The sequence below is a fragment of the Leiobunum rupestre genome, chromosome 6, assembly GCF_980474605.1.
Source record: "Leiobunum rupestre chromosome 6, qqLeiRupe1.1.hap1, whole genome shotgun sequence".
NCBI lineage: Eukaryota > Metazoa > Arthropoda > Arachnida > Opiliones > Sclerosomatidae > Leiobunum > Leiobunum rupestre.
Window position 1 is genome coordinate 37,583,852 of NC_143389.1, and position 20,231 is coordinate 37,604,082.

A 20,231-nucleotide genomic window follows, 5' to 3' on the forward strand; every position below is an offset into this window, starting at 1 on the left:
TAATCAGGTTTACTTTAATTTCTAGGTTTGTATTTATTTATTTTTTTTACGGTGGTTGCTTAACCTTCGAATATTTCTTGGCGTATCGTTTACAGATGCTCCAAATATTTTTCGATACGAGGAAAATATGTAAAATAAATTTATATACATATGTATTTTTTATCGTTATTGAGAAGGTAAAAATCGGCTTGTTTTAGCGTCATTGTGTAATAAGATATGTATTAAAATTAATAAAGAAAATCAAATATTTTTTTTTCAAAGAACGTTTTTTTTTATTCGTCGTCTTGTTTTCGTTTTCGTGAATTTTTTTACAAAACAAAAAAGTAAAGTTTTTTATATTACAGATTTGAGTTTTTTTTAGAAACTCTTTAGAGCAATCGCATTTCGATTGTCGAGAGAGAATACTTTATCAACTAAATAAAAAAAACAACGAACAATTTCTTAAAAAAACTATAGTACAAGTTTATATCAAGAGCGAAAAGTCAACGCGAATTTTTGACCCACGCTTTTTTCGTCTTCTTAATATTTCGAAGAATAAGAATATTTACAAAAGTTTCTTTTTTTTCATTCATTTGGGGAGCTATTTTTTTATAGAGTCTAGCTGATTCCCAACGTCCAAATGTTAGACGTGGAGATCAGTTACAATTGGAAAATAGAATAATTTTAGGGCGAGATAGAATTTGTTTTATACCTAAGTTTCGTCTTAAAAAATAAGTTATATATAGTATACCCATTTTGGAAAATTTAAGATTTCTAGAGGGATTTAGTAAACCATATAGTTGAAAATTTCGAATGTTGAAGGATCATTTTTTTTGGTCCAGGTCCACCAGGCCGCTCAAACTTTGTCAGGTTTGCTCGGAATTTGGTACAACTTGAGTATAAAAGTTCTCTAGGAGTACGCTAGTCGTCTACGTTTACCAATCCCAAGACTTCTTCTTTTCGTGAATTCTGCGAGAGAGAGAGAAAAAAAAAGGTACCGGAAACGGTATACGGTTTAACATTTACGCTAATCTATTTATTCGATCGTTTTTGGAATATATAATACGTAACGGTATTTTGGTTATTGAGGGAATTTCGATAAAAATGGTCGGAAATATGTCACTGGGTGCTTCGCTTGTTTGTTAGGGAAGTCGCGTTTCGAGTGACTTGCTTCTCAACACTTTATCGAGAGAAGTCTCGAAAACGCAGAGGCTCGATCTAAATGAATTCTTTCCGTGTCGCCAGCCATCGGTTCGTTCTTGTTCCCTGACTAGTAGTAACTTCGCGGAATAAAATGGCTATTTTTAACGTTTTTCACCGAAAACGGATTCGACATTTTTCGCAAACTTATTTGACGGGTCGTGATTGTGGTTATTTTTAAAGCCATTCTTTTAGGGCCAAAAGAGCCGATCGTTATCTAAAATGACAAAAATTCTATTCTACTTGAAATCTTTGAAATTTACCTATGAATTTGTACGTTGTACGTTTCCTACATTTCTCTAATTTGCTACAATATTAGGGCGTCAATTTCGAGTTTACCGGTGCTAGGGGAGACCCATTTCTTCGCGACTCGTACCTCGATCTTCTTATTCTTAAACCTGAAGGACACAATTTGTTTGAGGCTGGGGCTAACGTTAGGGGTTACGCTTCTCGAGAATGATCGCGTTCGTTTCAATACCGCCGGAGTGGGCCGATATTGAATCTGACGATCACCCTGACCTCGGCTGACTTTGGAAGAGTGGGGGAGTACTTACATGATAGGGACGTGTTTCTTGATGTAGACTGGTTGTTCCTTGTAGACGGAGACTTGGACTGGGATTGGCTTTGGCACTGGAACCGGGACGTATTTCTTGATGTGGACGATATAAGGCTTGGGTACCTTGACGTGGACTGGGTAGGGCACTGGCTTGTGGACTGGGTAAGGCTTGGGGACGGGGATGATGATTGGTTCGATGACCTTAACGGGAACTGGGTAGTGGATGGGCTTCTTGATGATGACCGTTTTGGGGATGTGAACGATCTTGGGCACGTGTACGATCTTCTTGATCGGGACAATCTTGTGGATGATGTGCGGGACCGGGTAAGGCTTAGCTACCGGGAAGGGCTTGTAGACGGGGACATACTTGGGGACGGGGATATACTTGGGCACCGGATAAGGGTGAGGGACGTGCACGTGCTTGGGAATGTGCTTGACGATGAATTTGACCTCGGGAGCGTGCCACCCGTGTCCGGCTTGGACGTAACAGACGGCCGCCAAAAGAACGGCGCATGCGGCGAGCACCCTCATGTTCGGCTACTGCGAGAAAAAAGAGAAAAACAAAAGGTCGAGTGCCATTAGAAAACAATCGTCCTTCGAGAGCGTCAAATCCAACGCGGCCAATCAGCGACCACAAGAGCGGCGCTCGAAATACAAATCCGACTGATCGGTACATTGGAATCCGAATTAGCGAATCCACAAGTCCGATTAATCGCAATTTGTATTTGATTAAATAGAAATATTTGCGTATTCGAGAGCGCCGTTTTCGCGTTGAGTTATCCATGGGCTTGTTTGCGGCGTAGTTCGCGTTAAGTAACCGGCTTACCTGTTTCGGTTGTGTGTTAGGTTTAGGAAACTCCGAGTGGGGTAAATCTATCGAATGATTTTGGGAGCTCCCAATGTAAGCTCCTTTTACGATTGGGAAGGTTGAATGTTATGATTTTCTTAGTCGAGTGCCTCCAGTATTTATAGCAGAACGGCTCGTCGGACAACAGTGACCTAGTTGGGGGACGGCTCTCCCGTTCCTCCATACGCAGCCTGGCGTTGGTTCGCGCCGCTCGCCTTTAAGGGAAAGTAGGCCAGTACAACACTCTCTATTCGCCGAGATACCTTCGGAGGCCGAGAGCCGACAACGAGAAATTATACATTTTTTCTACGGGCCCGCAGTGTTTTTCCCCTTCAGTCCGTTAGATTCACTCTCCCTGCTTTTTCGCCAGAGGAAATTAACGGAGAAATTTAACTACACAAGGGGGAGGGGGTCGGTAAAAGACCTTTCTCTCGAACCGCCGCTGCAGTTGGTCGTGCCAGGAACTCGGGACACTAATCTGGGATTATCCGACGCGTTTCCCTTTCGAAAGGAAGATTGGGGCGCCCTCCCCTCCACCTCTGTCTCTTTCTTCCCATCTCTTCGATTTCTTTATTTATTTTCGTGCGGAGGGGAAATGATTTCGTTGTTTCTAATTTAATTTGATTTTTTTTTTCTTCTGGCCATTATGATGGACGTGGGCGTATTTAGCAGCGTTCTCCGTCGAGGATATATATGGATCTTTGGAGCGTTCCCTCCCTTATAGATTCGTTGCTCGGAGGAGAGTCAATGGCCCCGCCGCATTATCGCGAGAAGGAAGCGGGTGTCTGCGAGATTGGGATGGGTCTTTGGCAAGGTCGCCTGTCTCGACGTCCTTGAACGATCGTTTCGACAATCGTCAGGGGTTAATTTTCGGGTATTATAGATTTCGTGTAGCTATGGTACTCGGCGCAATATCCTAATCTATCGCGGGCTTAAGTCATTATCTCCGCTTTCTAATAATCTTCGTATGAGAACGCGTCAGTGGTTTAATAATAATAATAATATTTATTTCGCAAAGAAACAAACTTTGCAGGCAATAGTTAGGTTAGCAACTGACCGTAGAGTCAAATTCGACACCTAACCGCCGCTAACGCATTCAACCCTCTTAATTTATAAGCGTCAACATGTGGCAATGGAGTCGTAATTGGCACCTGGCTTTGGGTTAGATCCGTGAGCTTTGAATATTTTAATGTTCATTCGTTAATGGTGAGAGACGATGACCCAGGGTTCAAGATTTCTATTATCTTTTATCGAATTTAGAACTATTCATAATTGTTGGTTTTACGAAACTTTCATTGCGAAATTAATAGCTCGAATATCTGTGCACCCTCGACTTTTGGGTTTGGGGTTGATTATATTACGTAATGGATTAAATGACACCGTTCCTGGTGATACCCGTATAAATTTGCTCCAAGAAGATGTTGGCTTTCTCGATAATATTTATAAATAGATACCAATTACATCTCAACCGGAAATAAGGTTGATGATTAAATCGGCGGAGCGTAAGTACGTACGCTATACGGGAAAGGATTCCATTTTACCTCCTCTCGATGATACTGGTAGAAACCTGGTTATAACTGTTTATTTTCATATCACCATCGACCGCATTTTCGTCTCATAAAGATGGATGTCGGACGGTTAATTTTAATCACTTGAGGGAAACCCAAAGAGAAAGAGGCGCCTATTTTCTGCCCAATTGTTTCGCTACGCTGTTTTTCTCACGGGTTATTTTTTTCCTTCTCGAGTATTAATTTCTAATGTCCTGATTTATATACGTGTGTCGGAGACTTCCTTTCGAAGTTTTTTTTTTAATACATTGGTATACGCTCTCTGACGATGTTTTGACGGGTCACCCCGTGGCTGCTTTCATTTAGGACAAACTTCGGGACTTTTTATAATTACCAACAAAAACAAATCGTTCTCTTTTGGGGTTTGCGGGAAAGGTCAAGGTTATATGAAAATTAACTAGGTCCACTGTGGAAATTAATTAAGGCACTGTTATTCTTTTATAGAAAGTGACGTAACCATTCTGAGAAGAGAATTATTCTAGTAGCTTACTCTGATAAATATTATTTTTTACTTATTCGAGAGGATTAACGTGGTTTTTTTTAGCAAAGCTTAGAGGTGTAATTGTTTAATAGAACTCGTACGGTGAGAAAAACACTCGAAAAATGGCAATTAAGAAGTGGCTCTTACCTGGTTTTTCACGTGATGGATAGCGAAGATGAAGGGGAGACCTTGAGATAATATTGACTTTATAGGAGAAGCGAGAAAGGACCTCCTAAGCCGATCGAGTCCTCGAACTTGAAACTTGAACAAACTAATCCGGTGATTTTTGAAAGCGTATCCGAGCTCCACTTTGACATTTAAAAGACTTAATTAGATCGCGGTTATTCCGTAAAAGTTGACACCGATCGACTAATACAGGATGCCGCCAACTTTTATTTTTAACACGCGTTTCCATACCTAATTAATACTTCGAGGTCGAGTAATTAACGGCTCTACAACCATGACGCATCCCTACACTAGTGACGAAATTGAAATTTTTGAATAATTTATCTTTCGCTTTTGAGATGTGTAATCGGGTGAGGAGTTGCCTTATTGAGCAATTCCGTGTGCTTTTGTGGTCTTTGAATATTGGAGCACATTATGCTATCACATACCATTTTAATTAACGGAATGCGAAGCAGACGATATACACTATTTTCTACAGCTTTTTCCACTAATAATTAATGTTATAAATATCTATTAATTCAAAGGTGTGGTAAAATATTTCAAATATCGCGTATAGTAAAAGACTGTTCCACAGACGCGTGGTTCTACTCGAAAACGCCTTTTTTATAGAGGATCCACCCCAAGCGGACCAGTTATAGACTCTGCAAAACTATATTTCGTTGTATATCAATGTCAGATGATCGCGTCACACCCAACCACCCTTGCCACCCTGTCGCCGATCGGCAGTCTCGGGGCGGTTGTGGTTTTTCCGCCAAACCTCATACGTATTCACCTCATATCTGGAGGTACCACTTACTTCCAACTGTAATACGCGTAAAGGTGAAGAGTTGGAAACGTACAATTGAAAAGTACTCCACCCACACCTGGAGTGTCGTAATTTGACAAGTGTACTAGGTAATTGTTACCCCGTAATTGCCTACCTTTAAAAGGGTTACATTTCGCGTTAAAATTAAGAAAGATTAATGACAAACGATACAAGTCGGTGAAAAATATGTATCTATTACTCATTGCGTTGCCAAGTTTTGCGCACAATCCATCGTTTCTCTTTATATTGTCGGCTTCTAACTGTCACTTTCAAGTTTTTAAACAAGACGCAAAGTGGTTTCATATTTTACATCTTGGCGGGAATTGAACAATTTTGGACACAGCGTTTTCTATCCTACCGAAAAGACACATCTTCATTTCTAAAAACTATACTTCTGCTACTAGAGAGAAGCTAGAAGTGTATCTTTCTTTGTAGGCAGAATGAATAGCAGGTTACTTCAAAACGCTTTTATTTTCTCAAATCTTAACATAAGTATTTTCGGAATTGAAGAGATTTTCTGTTATAGTTCATTTTCTTTTAAGATTCAAGCATTTTGTTATTCTTTCGTCGAAATAAGCGTTTGTTTTCCATACGAAAACGTTTTAATTATCAATGAGCCTTGGTTTTAAGCAAAAATGTAAGCATATGTATACACTTCCAAATCAGTTCTTTTAATGGTTCCATGTGTCAAAAATGTTTGAACCATTTTCTACCCATCAAAGGATGATAGTTTTGTTGATAAGTGGTACTAGTAGTAGGTAATGTGTTCCTGACGTTCAAGGCAGCGCCACGCAGCTTAAACTGCCAAGGTGGGAGAGCTAGTGCCTGATGCCCTGCCGTGTCAGTTCAAAGTTCCGTTACGTTCAATAACCAATAAAATAGGTTAAAAATAACAATTATTATTGGGTGGTACTTTTCCCATCAAAGGGAAAGCCACTGAGATATAAAGTCAAAGTACAATTGCCAACACGCTAATTCTCCTTTAACCTTTACTATTGGGGATAAATTTCAATAGGCTCTTATTGTATGATCATACAACATAAGTATGCCTCTGTATAACAATTCCATTGAAACAAATCAATGAGACCTTGTTTCACACGGATCATACAATAAGTGGACCCAAAAATCTAAAATGCTTATATTCGATGTATTATTGAAAAGGTTATCTTGGAAACCAAATATGGCGAGGCATTCACTTCCGTTTCCCTTCCATAATGTTAATGACGCGCTTTTCTTCACGGAGTTGGAAGTGACGTAGTTTACGTCACATCCCGTGAAAAATGTTTCATGAAAGAAAATGCTTTTATGGTACGCTTATGGGCGATAATGTTAAATATGTTGTTATGTTTATTATAGGTCTGTTTTCAATAACTATGTATTATTTCAATTCCAATAACAGAATAAGAAAATTCTTTAAAATAATATGATCGAGTGAGCTGAGTGGGTGCTTCCCTCACGTCGAAATTTTGAACAAATAATCGAATTCGTGAAATAATTAAATAACAACAAATGGCCCGTCTGCTTTAAAGCATGACAAGTGAAGCGTTTTATTCCCGAGAAATCGAAAATTTTACTGTTTGTACGGAAATTTCGAAATAACTTAACCACCGAATATAATAGCTAAATATTATTTATTGCAGTTTTTTTTTACATTAGCACTTCCTCGGTTCTGTTATTTATTTAGAAATAGTCTAATCCTTTCAGAACGACGATACGCTCTCCGAGCACAATTATTTAAAGTTATAATTTTGGGAGTTTTTTCGTAATATATTTGTAAGCGTCTTACACAAACGTGAAATCAATTCTTTATGGAAAATATACCCTATACTTAACCAAACGCAACCCAATCAATTAATTCCAGCCATTAAAAAAAACCTGTCCCGTAGAAATTTCAATCTAATATATTATCTTTTAATAACTAATAAATTATCGTTTAATAAAGGCGGCGTAATTTCTCAAAGGATTTTCTACCCCACTCACAATGTCAGTTATCCTGGGCCTATATCAAATTGAATAAAGCTTATAGCAGAGAAATATATATATAAATCTTGTCTCGCCATAAATTAAGTTGTAAAACTTTATCGAGACACACACGCGGGTAGGAAAAAGCGTTGAAAAATTCGACTTGTCTTACACGCCAGTCGAACCGTGTCTTTTCGCCTTTCTTATAAATCATCCACGAGGCGCGAGGTTATACAACGATACCCGCTATCTATGGCTAAACTCAAAACCTGATTTTCAATATACTTTGACCTAGGCGGTTGCCCCCTTTGAATCCCTCAAATATTATAAGGGTCTTTGTCAAGTTCGTTTTTTACGTATATATTTGGTTTAAAATTGATCGGTATACGTAGGGAAATCTTCAAAAGAATACGAGAATACGTTACCCAACCGACGCCCTCTGGCGCACGATTCTCGTATTATATTCGTACGTTACGAGAGTTTTTTTCCGACTTTTGTGGGAAAGCTCTATTCTTCGAAAATTGTCTATAATGGAAATTAGTCTGTCTGAGCGAATCCAAAAATAAGTCCTCATTGTCGAAGCAAATAACGTAAAAAATAACCCTTTATTGAGACGAAAAAAAGCCGAAATTGCAAGTTCTAAAAAAGTAAAAAAGTCCGATGAAGGCTGCGTCTTTGGCACGCGAAAGAAACTGTCGAGTTTGTTTTGGGCCGATGTCGGTGCTCACGTAAATTACACTGTGAGCAGCTCGTCTCTTCGCGTTGATCTAGTTTCGCGAATTGTAGGTGGTTCGAAATAAGAGCGCGTATATTCCCTTTCTTATTTTAGATTTTTGTCTTATTATTGTCATTGACGCCCTGTTGTTTCGTTCGTTCTTGTTCTCAAATAAAGTGAGAGTACAGTTCGTCTCGTCTTGGACCCGCACCTCTCTCAAACCTGATTTCCTCCGCTCTCTCGAAATTAATTTACCGGGAGATGAATTGGGTTGGGGTTGAGTGTCTTCTCTCTATTTATATAGAGTACGCGTGTACGTTGTTTCTCACGAACTGGGCCGGCTGGTTTTTAAACTGCGCCTTCGTGTGACGCCCGCTTTGAGATGACTCGACCCTCTAGAAACCACTCTTTTCCAGAAGGTCGACATATTTGTGGTACTGGAAAATTGGAATTTATACCAACAAGCCTTCGTTGGTTTACGAATTGAAAACCGAAGGGTAACGCGCATTCGAAACGATAAGTTCACGTACCTTCTCATATTGAGATTTTCCGATAACAAAGTCATTTGACCTTGCGAGTTATTTCTCAAGGTCATTCGGCTCTATCAAATTACTCGATACCTGTCGATCGCGGGATCAGTGACATTGCCATTTAAATCGAAAGTTACCTCATAGAGTGCTATAATTGAACAATTACAGTTTCAAATAGTTCACCCAAATAGCTGGACCAACTAACGATCCATATTATTAGATCGAGTAATATTGGTCCCTGAGGCGGCATCGAAAGCGAGTTGTAACTGGTTCCATAACTCGAGAAACCACGGCTACAGATATTCCCATCCATCCAGCAATGGGCCGCTACGTAACGAGTCGGTTCATTTTCCGTGGCCAATTCCTTTCTCTGTAGCCAGAAGGCAATCGTTTACCCGATTGCTGACACTGAATACCACAAATCGAGAGGGGTGAAATGAAAAAAGAAACGTTGATTCGAAGCCATTCCCGTTACACCATTTTCTCTTTTTATCGGGGGGAAGGGGCGATTTTTCTATTTTTAAAATAATACGCGAGCCTCCGGGGCCAAGCTGCCGCATCAAGATCTCTTTTTACTCTTTCGCGAATCGCGCAAATCGCTCCACTTCTTTGAAAGAAACGGTCTTAGCGCCCAACGCTTTCCCTGATGTTGCCCAAGTTATTTTTTCTCTCCAAAAGGTGTATTTTTATCGTTATAGATTCCTTTCAGTCATTCTTGGCGTATTCCGCGTGGCTATTTCGTTGCTAGGTAACCGCCGAAGATGCTCGAGATTTAGTTGATACGAGTTCGATGAACTGGTGTTGGGTTATGGTAGGTATAACTAGCTGACTTCTTATACGGATTTTATACGCGTTCAATATCGTAGGGGGCGTTTACCTATTATGATACCTTCGAGGTGTGTTTTTCAAAAGAAACTAAATACTTCTAGTTTTCCAATAGGAATTTTCCAAACCACTTTAGCGAAATTGGTCACTTTACTCGCTTATTGAAAACTGGATTTTTACGATAAAGTAGAGCGAACGCGGTACAGTAGCTAGTTTTTTACGTATTTAAAATGACGGGCCATTGAAAATCGTTATTATTAAAAGTGAAACTGACTGATTTAGTTTTGGCTTTGTCGAAATAATAAAAGCTGGCTTGTTGTTTTTTACATTGTCCCGACATATTTCATTGTGTTGCTTTTCTACAACGAAAATGATGGATTACCCTTTTATTACTATTGCCATTATTACGGTAGCAAGATTAAAATTGATAAATAATTTATTTTCAATAGCCACCGCATGGCGCGTGCCAAAAATGCGATAGACGGAGAGTATACATTGTCAAAATTAGTCAAATTTTAAAACAACCCCTTTATTGTCCCGTGAACGTTTAATTGTAGCAGCTACCGAATAACGACTTAAGAAAGTAACGAGCAAATAGAGAAATGTCGACGTCAAATCGCAGCTGGTAATCAATGGTAAACTTCAAAATGACAGATATACGCCGCAAAAAAGTATCTATAAATATCCGTGTCTATGCTTTGATCATCTGTCGGAAACGGATGTCTAACCCAATTTTAGCAAATTCTCTTTTCAAAAAATTTATTTTCTCTACTCCTATCTTTTACCAAATGGAGATAGCCTGGTTTCGAAGTTGCTAGGAACGGCGAGCTCGTTCGGTAATTGTCTGAATAAATTGGAATTTATTTTTAGTGTATTAAGAGAGAAAAGATCAAGCGAAAGAAGCGGCAATGTCTGTTGTAAATTGTCGATATTAATTCATGCAAGAAAGACTTTATAAATGGCGCCCGAGGTAATGTTGCTCCCGTTTTCTTCCTCGTTTATATTTTGACCAGATAAATTTGTCGCCTAATTTTAACGTTGCTTTTATTTGTCCTTCTGTCTTTCGACAATAGCCGAATTAAGCGGATGTTGTTATTTATAACCAAATACAATGTTTGGGGTCAAATGAGCGCCCAAATCTCCCCGTGACGGAATTTATTTTTAAATTATTATAAATTGCGATATATTTTTAAGAAATTGAAAGGATTACCATTTTTGCACGAAAATAAACTTTATTTTTATTGGAATTGGGTACAACTTTCCTGTCGAATTGGGTACTTTTCCGTTGAGTTTTGGTGTTTCGATAAGTGTTTTTTACCTAATAAAAACTAGATTCATACACTTTAGAGGAAAATGATTTTAGATATCTTCAAAGCAATATAAAAATCCAGAAATCTAGGTGAAAATCAGTTCAAAAATCAACTTAAAAAACCAGAAATTAACACGAAAGTGGTGTTCTGAAATTTAAAAATCAGTTTCTGATTTCTGAAATCATTTTGAGATTCAAAATCCCGTACGCAAACTTTGCAAATGTCCGACCCCTCGGAAAACTGTCAGCTAATGTTGCACAATTAGCTAGTGTTTCACCATAGCTAGTGTTGCACCATAGCTAATGTTGCACCGTTGGCTAGTGTTGCACTAAAGCAATCTATTGGCAATTAAATTTATCGTGACAGTACAAATAAACTATGCTACTTTCATCTCTACAAACTTCACAAACTCGCCTTTGGTCACGTGCACCTGCTTTCATTAGTACGAATATTCACTGTGACAAAATTAACGACACAAAATTTATTAGAAACATGAACGTAAACTAATACATTTGTAACTCGACTCTGTGACATGGGAACTATCGTCATCATATTTTATAGTTTTTTAGTTATGATTGCCTCTTTTTCAGGAAGAGTTGCTAAAATTCTACTTCCGGTTATCCTCAAGGTAAATTGCCCCCGTCATTAAAACAACTTGATCCTGTAATTTACATATAAAAGATGTGAAACATTTCCTCGAAATGAACGATTAATTTCGGAAAACCGATTGTTTTCCGGATATTTCATTCGATTGTGAAAGTAATAATTTTTTCTTTTCATCTTACGTAAGGATGCATTTTCCTACTTAAATGGTTTAGTTTTATCAAATACGTAATGGCCCGCGTTAATGCGTGAACTATAGAAGTAGGATTATCAGTTTTACGCAATGTACCACCAACTGTTGAAATAGCCTCTGATTTTGAAATAACCATTGTTAAAACTTGGGGGAAAGCATTGTGTTATGGGAAAGATAAACGCGACATATTTTGATAGAGAAGTCCAAAATAACGATTGTTCCGGGAACTGTCTTTTCTTCGCGTAATTCTCCCTGCTCTAATTTTAGCAAGAATTTACTAAATCAGAAAATTTTCAAATTGGAATACTCGGGAGAAATGAAGACTTCGATGAAAATATATGAATAATTATCCCTGTTTGGATTTTTTTCTAAGAAATTCGTAAATACCGATTGTATTTTTACTGAATACAACTGCGTACGAAAATAATTGCATATTTGAAGTTCTCATTTATAAATTGTTACCTCTTTCTTGGAAGCACACTGTTAAGAGCCACTCGGTTAAGAGTGAACCAGCCGCCTTGTTGACAGCGCCACTATTGTAAAGACTTATTGTGTTTTTATACAATGTCCATTGTTTATGGGCTTTCTTTAGCTATAATATTTATGGAATAACTTTAATTTTCTTTTCTTTCTCAAAAATGTTATTCATCGGGCGTTTTGTGTAAAAGTGGTTTCTTTGATGTTTATCAATGAAATTTTATTTAAAAAAAATTAATTACGCTTTTGCCCTAGTCCTCGAAATTCATTTTAATTACTAAAATATAATTTTCCCACGGATATTTTATTTTTGAAGCTCTTTCTACAAAGCTTACTTTCAGAGGAACCAGCGAATTATTGTCCATATTGCTCGTAGTATCTTTAAAATACTGTTATTGAGGAGTTATAAATTTCGTCTATTATTGCTCATTTCTAAGCCGGCGTAGGGAAAAATAAACAATTTTTTATTCTTAAAATTTAAAACGTAGTCTAGAAACGTCAGTTTAGTGAAGGGTATCAAGTGTGAAATCCCTCGAATTTATAGTGTTTATGGATCCGATCTTTCCTCGTTTTGCGGAACGAAAACTCGCGGCATTTTTCTCTTTTTTTTTCATTACAACTTCATAAATTCCGTTGTTTTTTTACGTGGAACCTTTGTTTATTACTTGACGAATGACTCGATGGTATGTGTTTATTTAGACGCTTGTTTTTGTAATCAATCGTTTTATATGGGACTCGATAAGCTAGTTTGATTTGCCGTACGTTTTTAAAGAATTTAAAATGTTCAATTTTCAGGGGTGTGCCAACGTTTTTACGAGAGCGGAGGCCAAAACAATATTATGAGCGCAATAGATATATGAAATAGAATAGATCGACAATTCTGCGAGGGACTGATACGGAAGCGACAACTAGCAGACAACTCGTTTTTTCTGGATGCGCTACCGTATAGCGCCATCTATCCACAAAAAGCAAAATAACAAAATGGCGCCGGACTTCAACTCTATGTTTTGTAGGGATGCACCAATATGGGTACAGCCGATATATCGGCTATTCGTGCCCGATAATATCGGCCAATATATCGGTGGTTATATCGGCCGATATTAACAAAGTTATCTATCATAAAAGTAGTGTGTATGATAAAACCGTTGTAAAAGACGGTTCAGTACACTGTCATACCATTTTATACTAATTTTTCATGAAAAAAGTGTGTTTCTTTAGATTTTACGTTAAACATATTTTCTATCACAAATCGAATATCGTTGTTTTTTATTTATTTACACTCATAACCCCCTGTCTAAAAAGGTATGATCTAGCTTCTGAAGTCTGGCGTACGTGGCGCGGCCAATCAATAAAATACTACCATAAGTTAGTTCCTCGAGAATTTTCTTATTTTTAAATGTTTTTCTGAAAATATTTTTTTAGTATCGGTATCGGCCAATATCGGCTTTGCTTAAGTCGATATTGGCCGATACCGATATTAGATAAATAGGCCGATTTTATCAGCTGATATATCGGTGCATCCTTAATGTTTTGCTACTGATTAAGCAAATGCGTTTCGATCTTAGCCTTTAAATTTTTAAATATATTTAAATTATTAGTCTACACATTTATGGGAAATCAATGGCGAATACGAATGAATCCATTAATTAAGAATGTATCTTGGTTTTTGTTAATTTAAGAAACATTTAGCAAATATTTAATGGGCTTGATGTAAAGAATGTAAAGTTCTGAAACTGACATACAGTTTGTCAGTTACAAGAAAATGTGATGTAAAAAATTATATGTTTATATTTGAGTATTTATGCCTGCTTGTTTGGCCCTTCAATTTCAGGTTCTTGTCTGTGTCTAATTTGTGTAGCCTAACTTTGAAATATAAATGAAATTTATACGATGATGTTCAATGCCAACATATGTTCATGAAGGTGTGGGAAAATATCCCTGCCAACTATCTCGCGTAGAATTGGCAAGTTCAATTGCCAAAGAGATTGCATGGCAGGACGTCCAGGACATCTAAGTCGAAAAAAAATGATTGCTGAAGAGTCCTGGCAGACCGAAGGGAAGACTGACAAGGGAACATCTGAAGACTGAAGTTTGAGAGCTTAACTTCACCGATTGGTTACTCGAACAACCAAAATATTTTGTTCCGTATTCATCGCGAAACCAGTTGTTAGTAAGGCAAAAATACGCTTTTTGCGGTTGTTTGATAACGGTATCCTAAACCTGGTTTACTAAATTATAATTTCTACCGTAACATTTCTGAAAGAATACAATGATGAAATTCCTATTCTTTAGAACGTGAATGAAGTGGAATGTTTCTTCAATTCCCTTATTAGGGTCTAGGCCCCGTAGAGACTAGGTAATATTCCGCTTCATAATTATAACACCATTCTTAGACATACACGTAATGATCTAACTTGTTTGTCACTTTCTTTAAAGTGATCGCTACAAATGAAATCAGTTTTAGATGAACTCCAGTTTCACGGTTTATAGAATGTATCCATAGTTTGGATAGAGGAAACCTATTGCAGTTTAAACTAATAATAAGCTTACAGTGATTTACTACACAACTTTTATCTATTTTCAATTTGGCGATACAAAACTTAGAAAACTCTGCGGCTTCAACGTTATTAGGCCTAACCTACCACGTTCTTTATTTGAAATACTAATTTTGCCACTGATAGATGCAGGGCCAGACTTAGAGATCCTGGGCCCATAGGCAGATAAGGAGTCTGGGCCCCCTTTTCACGCGCTGCATTTACTCTTATCCCTGGAACTAGGCTGTGCCTGAATTTCCCTGAATCAGCGTAGAAGTCTGAGCTCTACGGTTATATTACTTAATAAAAGCTCTTAACAATCGTCAACTAAATATGCGATAGTTGTGCAACATTGCTATTTAAGGCTGCGTCCGTAAACTACCAGGCCGAAATTTTGGTAATTTTAAAACCAAGTCTTCTACCTACTAATATCTCCAATTGATATTATAGATTTATTCCTTCGATTACAGTAATTACGGTCATTGGAGGACCCCTTCCAAGGATGGGCCTAGGCGGAAATACGGCACTGGATAGATGGCACTATTTCGTAGCGCATCCAAAAAATATCGCTTTTCCGTGTTCTTCCCACTGACCTGTGTCCATCGTAAGGTATCTATGATATTTCATATATCTATGATAAGCACATACCTTATAAAATAGGCTGCGTCCGAAAATATGCCAAGAGATAGAAAACAAAACACAACGGTGTCGCGTGTTTAGTCAACTTGTTTGGCTGACTAAACACGCGACACCGTAAGAGTCCGTCCGTGGCAAATAAGTATCCCGAGTGAACTACAGCTCTGCCCAAAATCTGTCCTGGGAAAAAAAAAGGAAGGGCAAGTTGCCCCCGCTGCCCTAGTGGTTGGTCTGCCCCTGTAAATTTTATTAACCGCGAAACGGCTACTATATCTGAGCGGCTTTTGTAATGGATCAGCAGGTTTCTTCATTATAGAGTCTTATTTAAATATTTCCTACGCCGTGAAACTCGTTTCTAAATTTAAGTATTCAAATTATCCCATTCTTATGGCATGGCTGCAAACCATCAACAATTTATTTTCCAAGTTCAGGCCGTTTCATTTATTTTTCCGCGTAAAGCTATTCAAGACCCGTTTCTTCGACGTATTACGGATCATTATTTTACCCTTTTTATATACGAATAAACCAGTTGGGCCCTTATAAAAACTGAGTTTATTTCTCTCTTTAGTCAAGAAATTCCCCGAAAAAAGTGGCTGGCATTGACATTGCCATTTTGGTAATAAGAGTCCGATCGGATTTTTGATCTTTCCCCTCTCATTTTCTTAAAACCTTCATATTTATGTCATCCGCAAATAGATGTCCTCTTACGAAACGTAAGAACCCTTTTTGAACGACATCTTATACATTCGTTTCGTTTTTATTTTAATTTTAGGACGTCGGGGTTTTACGTCCTAGATTATATTCAAGGTAATATTTTTTCTCGGTTTCTGTAAGGCGTTGCCCGTAGACTCGCGGTTCGTAAAACGTTTTCTATTAAAACGTACAAAATATTTCCCGTTACGTCATTAAGTAACCACGGATGATCTTGTCGAGACGAGGTTTATTCGAAAAAATCATTTATCGATCCGAATTTACCATATAATTATACGTTTTTGGATGTACGGGGAAAACTCTGGGTGTTATCTTCCCGACCTTTCGATGTTCCAGCTATTTCAAAATCAACATTAGTAGATCACGTCTTACACTTACGATCCCGCGAGGCTGCGCCTGTAATACGTTTCTTACGTGGCGTAACATTTCTCTCTCGAAGTGTCGATTAAAATCCGAAAAAAATTGCGCCCACGTTTAATTTATTCGTCGCAGAAGCCGCGGAGAAACGACGCGATTTTTTCTGGGATCATAAGGGTGGCCGAAACGAATTCTTTGTGTCGATTAGTATCCTCCATTTTCACGCTGCGAGCGATATTCTATTTTGGTTTTCTTCTTTATTGCTCAGCGCGCTTCCCACGATGCTCCGTGCACCAGCGGTGGCAGATTTCATTTGACCTTTTTACCCTGACACGCGTACCTTTCATTTGTCACCTCAACCCCGCGTTTCCATTACCTACGGTTAAGGAAGGTTTGGACATTTTGTTGGGAGGTCCGGCGATCCGAGCCGGTTCTTCAAGCTCGTTCGCCCTTTAGGGCTGGTCACGCAAATATTGTTCAATCAATTTAATTTTGGTAATAATCCCAATCATGCAACGTGAACTATTTATTTCGGTCTTATCCACCTTTTTGAATCTTCACCAGTTTTCAATGTTTAGTGGTCAATGAATTTTGTTGTAATTATATTAAACTACTAAACGTGTATCTTTGGAATGATACTAACGATTGAAGAGGTAATAAAACCATATTCAGGATTCGTAACAAGTCAAAACAATAGAGAGGTAACAAAAGTTAAGTAAAGGGTCGTTGAAATTAGTGATGTCAGACTGCTTTTTAAGGGCCCGTATACACAAATTACTTACCACGAAACATTTAAGTTTTCGACAATTCGACTAGGCCTAACCGTTCAGTGGTGGGTGGGCACTCTGACCCTGGCACTTCCCTTACCACTGTTAAAATATTTTCTTTAAGTTTCCATTCTACCTTCCGAACCTCTAGGCGTTAATTTCTTATCTGGTAACACCCCCTTACCGGGTGACGTAATTTGTGAACGTTTCCTAATTAGTTATCGAAACATCTGTTAAAGGGAATGTAACCTCAGGTTCTTAGTGTGGAACACCGACGTTTGCAGCTCTGGCCGCTCTTGCCTTTGGCTTTAGAAATGTTTGGCGCCACTGTACAGCGAAATTCTAAAAATTGAAGGGGTCTTCGATAATGGTTGCTTTGCAGACTATATTCCCTTTAAACGAAATATAAGTTACAACACGTTCTTTATGGAGGACCCCAACAGTTATAAGAATTACCTGCGCAATCAACCACTAAGCAGTGTCAAAAATGTCAAACTTCATAGGAGGGAGTGGTTAATATTGGTACCTTTTGGGGGGAGACGGAAAAACTAGGGGCTATATTTCTTTTAAAGGGAGTATGACCCCGTCAGGGAGGTCAAGCTTCCTTCTTTACTCACTCGTGGCGCAACAGTCTAAAGCGTAACATAATATCCTGGGAGCCTATATCTCTCAACGATAGTTCTATACACCTCGAAGCAGGATCGTAAATTGAAATTTTCAACTACCTTCTAGACTGTGGCGCCACGATTGAGTAATGATAAAAGCTTGACCTACCCTGCTAGGGTTATACTCCCCTTAAACACTGCGGATACGTAGACGTTCTCGTTCACGACGTTGTCCACTTGACCTCTCTTAATTAACCGCGATAAACCTTCCTGTTTCTAAAACAAAGCTGAATTGAACTCAATTGAAATGTGGGACCTAGTTATCGATTAAGCTCCTCGGAGATATTCCAGTAAATGTCTCCCATAATAAGCTTAAATTGACCGCTAATGAATTTACAAAATTTCCTCATTAATTCGTAATGGTAGCTTTTCCTTTCAATCGCTTTACCCCTTCATTTAAATCGAACATCGTTCAAATTCTGAACGTGACTTTTAAGATACAGCACCTCATTACTAATATAATTTACGTAGTCGAGCTTATTATATATCTTTCAAAATTTATAATTAAAATTTCGCAGTCAATTATAAATACTAGGGCTTGATGATTATAGTTATTAAGAAGTTGATCGGCGAAATTATTTCTTGAACCCAAAAGCAATAACTTCTATATTTAGAAAATATTCCGTACCCTTCGTTTTTTCGTTAATTAACTAAGTTTGTAAGATATGGCTATTTATAAGTGCAAACTAAAAATATCGATAATCTTTTATGTAAGGTTAATATCTGGAACGGTCGGGTTAATTAGAGTACGCCGCCATCAACGAAGGAGCGTATACTTTACCTATTTGGCTCTTTTAATACACCTGCCAAGTTGAAAAGGGTTTCGTCCCCGATCACTGTAAATGATGATCTGCTCGAAAGATGTACACATTTTTAATAGGTTGAAAAATTGGAATTTCTTAAAACCTTTTTGTGGATTGAGGAAAAAAAGCGTCGAATTTTCGGCTTTACTTCGAAAGAAAAAGTAAAAGACGCTTTATCGGAGCAAAAACTTTCTTTCTTTCAACTTTCCCCACGTCTCTTTTTTGCGAGCAGTATCTCGGAACATCTTTTGAATATAAAAACACGAGGCTGTAAAATGGTTTTTTTATGGAAAGGAATGTACGAAATGGAAGATTGGGATCTTAACTGACAAAATGGGTTCACTTTATTTCTGTATTATAGCACTTATCCAAATGTATTTTGAGGAGTTACTATAAACTAACGCGCATCTGCCTTAATTAGTGTTTTTAACTGAAAATAATAAATTTTAAAATTCCTCGATGAGACAAAATATTGTTTTCGAAGGAAGACTCCCAAGAGAGGAGCTTTCGAACCGATAATTTGTCTTAAAGGAAGTATAACCTTTTCAGGAATTTGGGGTAATACATAATTCCCTCCCCTAATTTTTCTAACCACGTGTTATACGTAGTGTGAAATACAGTGGTTTTTGAGGAATTATCCCACTAAAAGTATGCCCACATTGGTAGTGCTTTAATTTCTCATATCTACTAGAACGACTTTCGTGAATCTAAAACCACGTACCTCATTATTAAGATATTATATTTAAATAAATATTCAAACTATAATGAAAATAATTAATTTATAGCTCGAATATTGTGGTTTATATGTCAATTAAGGGTGCATTTCAAAAATATACCCTAAATATGAAACCACAAAGGTTTCAAGTGAGAAAACCTCTTCAGGGCGGGCACGCTTCCTCTAATAGGAGAATTGGGGGTTTCTACTATCGTTCTAGACTAGCGCCTGAGCGAGAAAGGAGAGAAGCTATGGGGTTCTACTCCCTTTAACAAATCTTTTTCGTTTTGCATTATTTGGCAATAATTCGAGTCCAACTTAGTCTTAATCGCAAGAAGGGCTAAGACAGAACGATGACCCTTGACCCAATCCCAAAATACTTTTTTCCGCTATTGCCTTTTTCAATTGCGAATTATATTTTCTGTATCGGAAATGATTTCGGTGATGTCTGTATTGATAGATCACGAGATGAACTGCTTCTCTGACATTAAATGGTGCATCCCAAAAAGTGATAACTCCATTATGTCGTGAAGTGACACTTTTTCACGACTTTATCTCGACAAGTAAAAGTGCGGTAATCGGTCGAAACCCGTTACAAGAAAACTCGACCTGACTTTTTTAAACTTTATTTGTAGATTTAAACCTATCTTCGACTTTACCGTGTTCAGAAAGGTAAGAAAGGTTATCAAAAAAGTTGTAGGAACACATCTTTTTCCCCTTTCAATACGACGCTTACAAAACCAGGTTTAGACTCCGTTTAGTAAACCGAACTTAGGCTTTTTTATAATTTAATATGTTTGAAATAT

General features: G+C 37.9%; 1 protein-coding gene across 1 annotated transcript; it reads right to left on the reverse strand.

Moving 5' to 3' along the window:
• Positions 1 to 914: 914 nt before the first annotated feature.
• LOC149940811 (uncharacterized) lies at positions 915 to 2,641 on the reverse strand. The gene is made up of 3 exons (XM_090179375.1): positions 2,562 to 2,641; positions 1,734 to 2,275; positions 915 to 948 (listed from the first exon to the last, which is right to left on the reverse strand). The coding sequence occupies exons 2-3, from the start codon at positions 2,264 to 2,266 to the stop codon at positions 915 to 917; spliced, it is 567 nt and encodes a 188-aa protein (XP_090035501.1). The 5' UTR covers positions 2,267 to 2,275; positions 2,562 to 2,641.
• Positions 2,642 to 20,231: the final 17,590 nt, after the last annotated feature.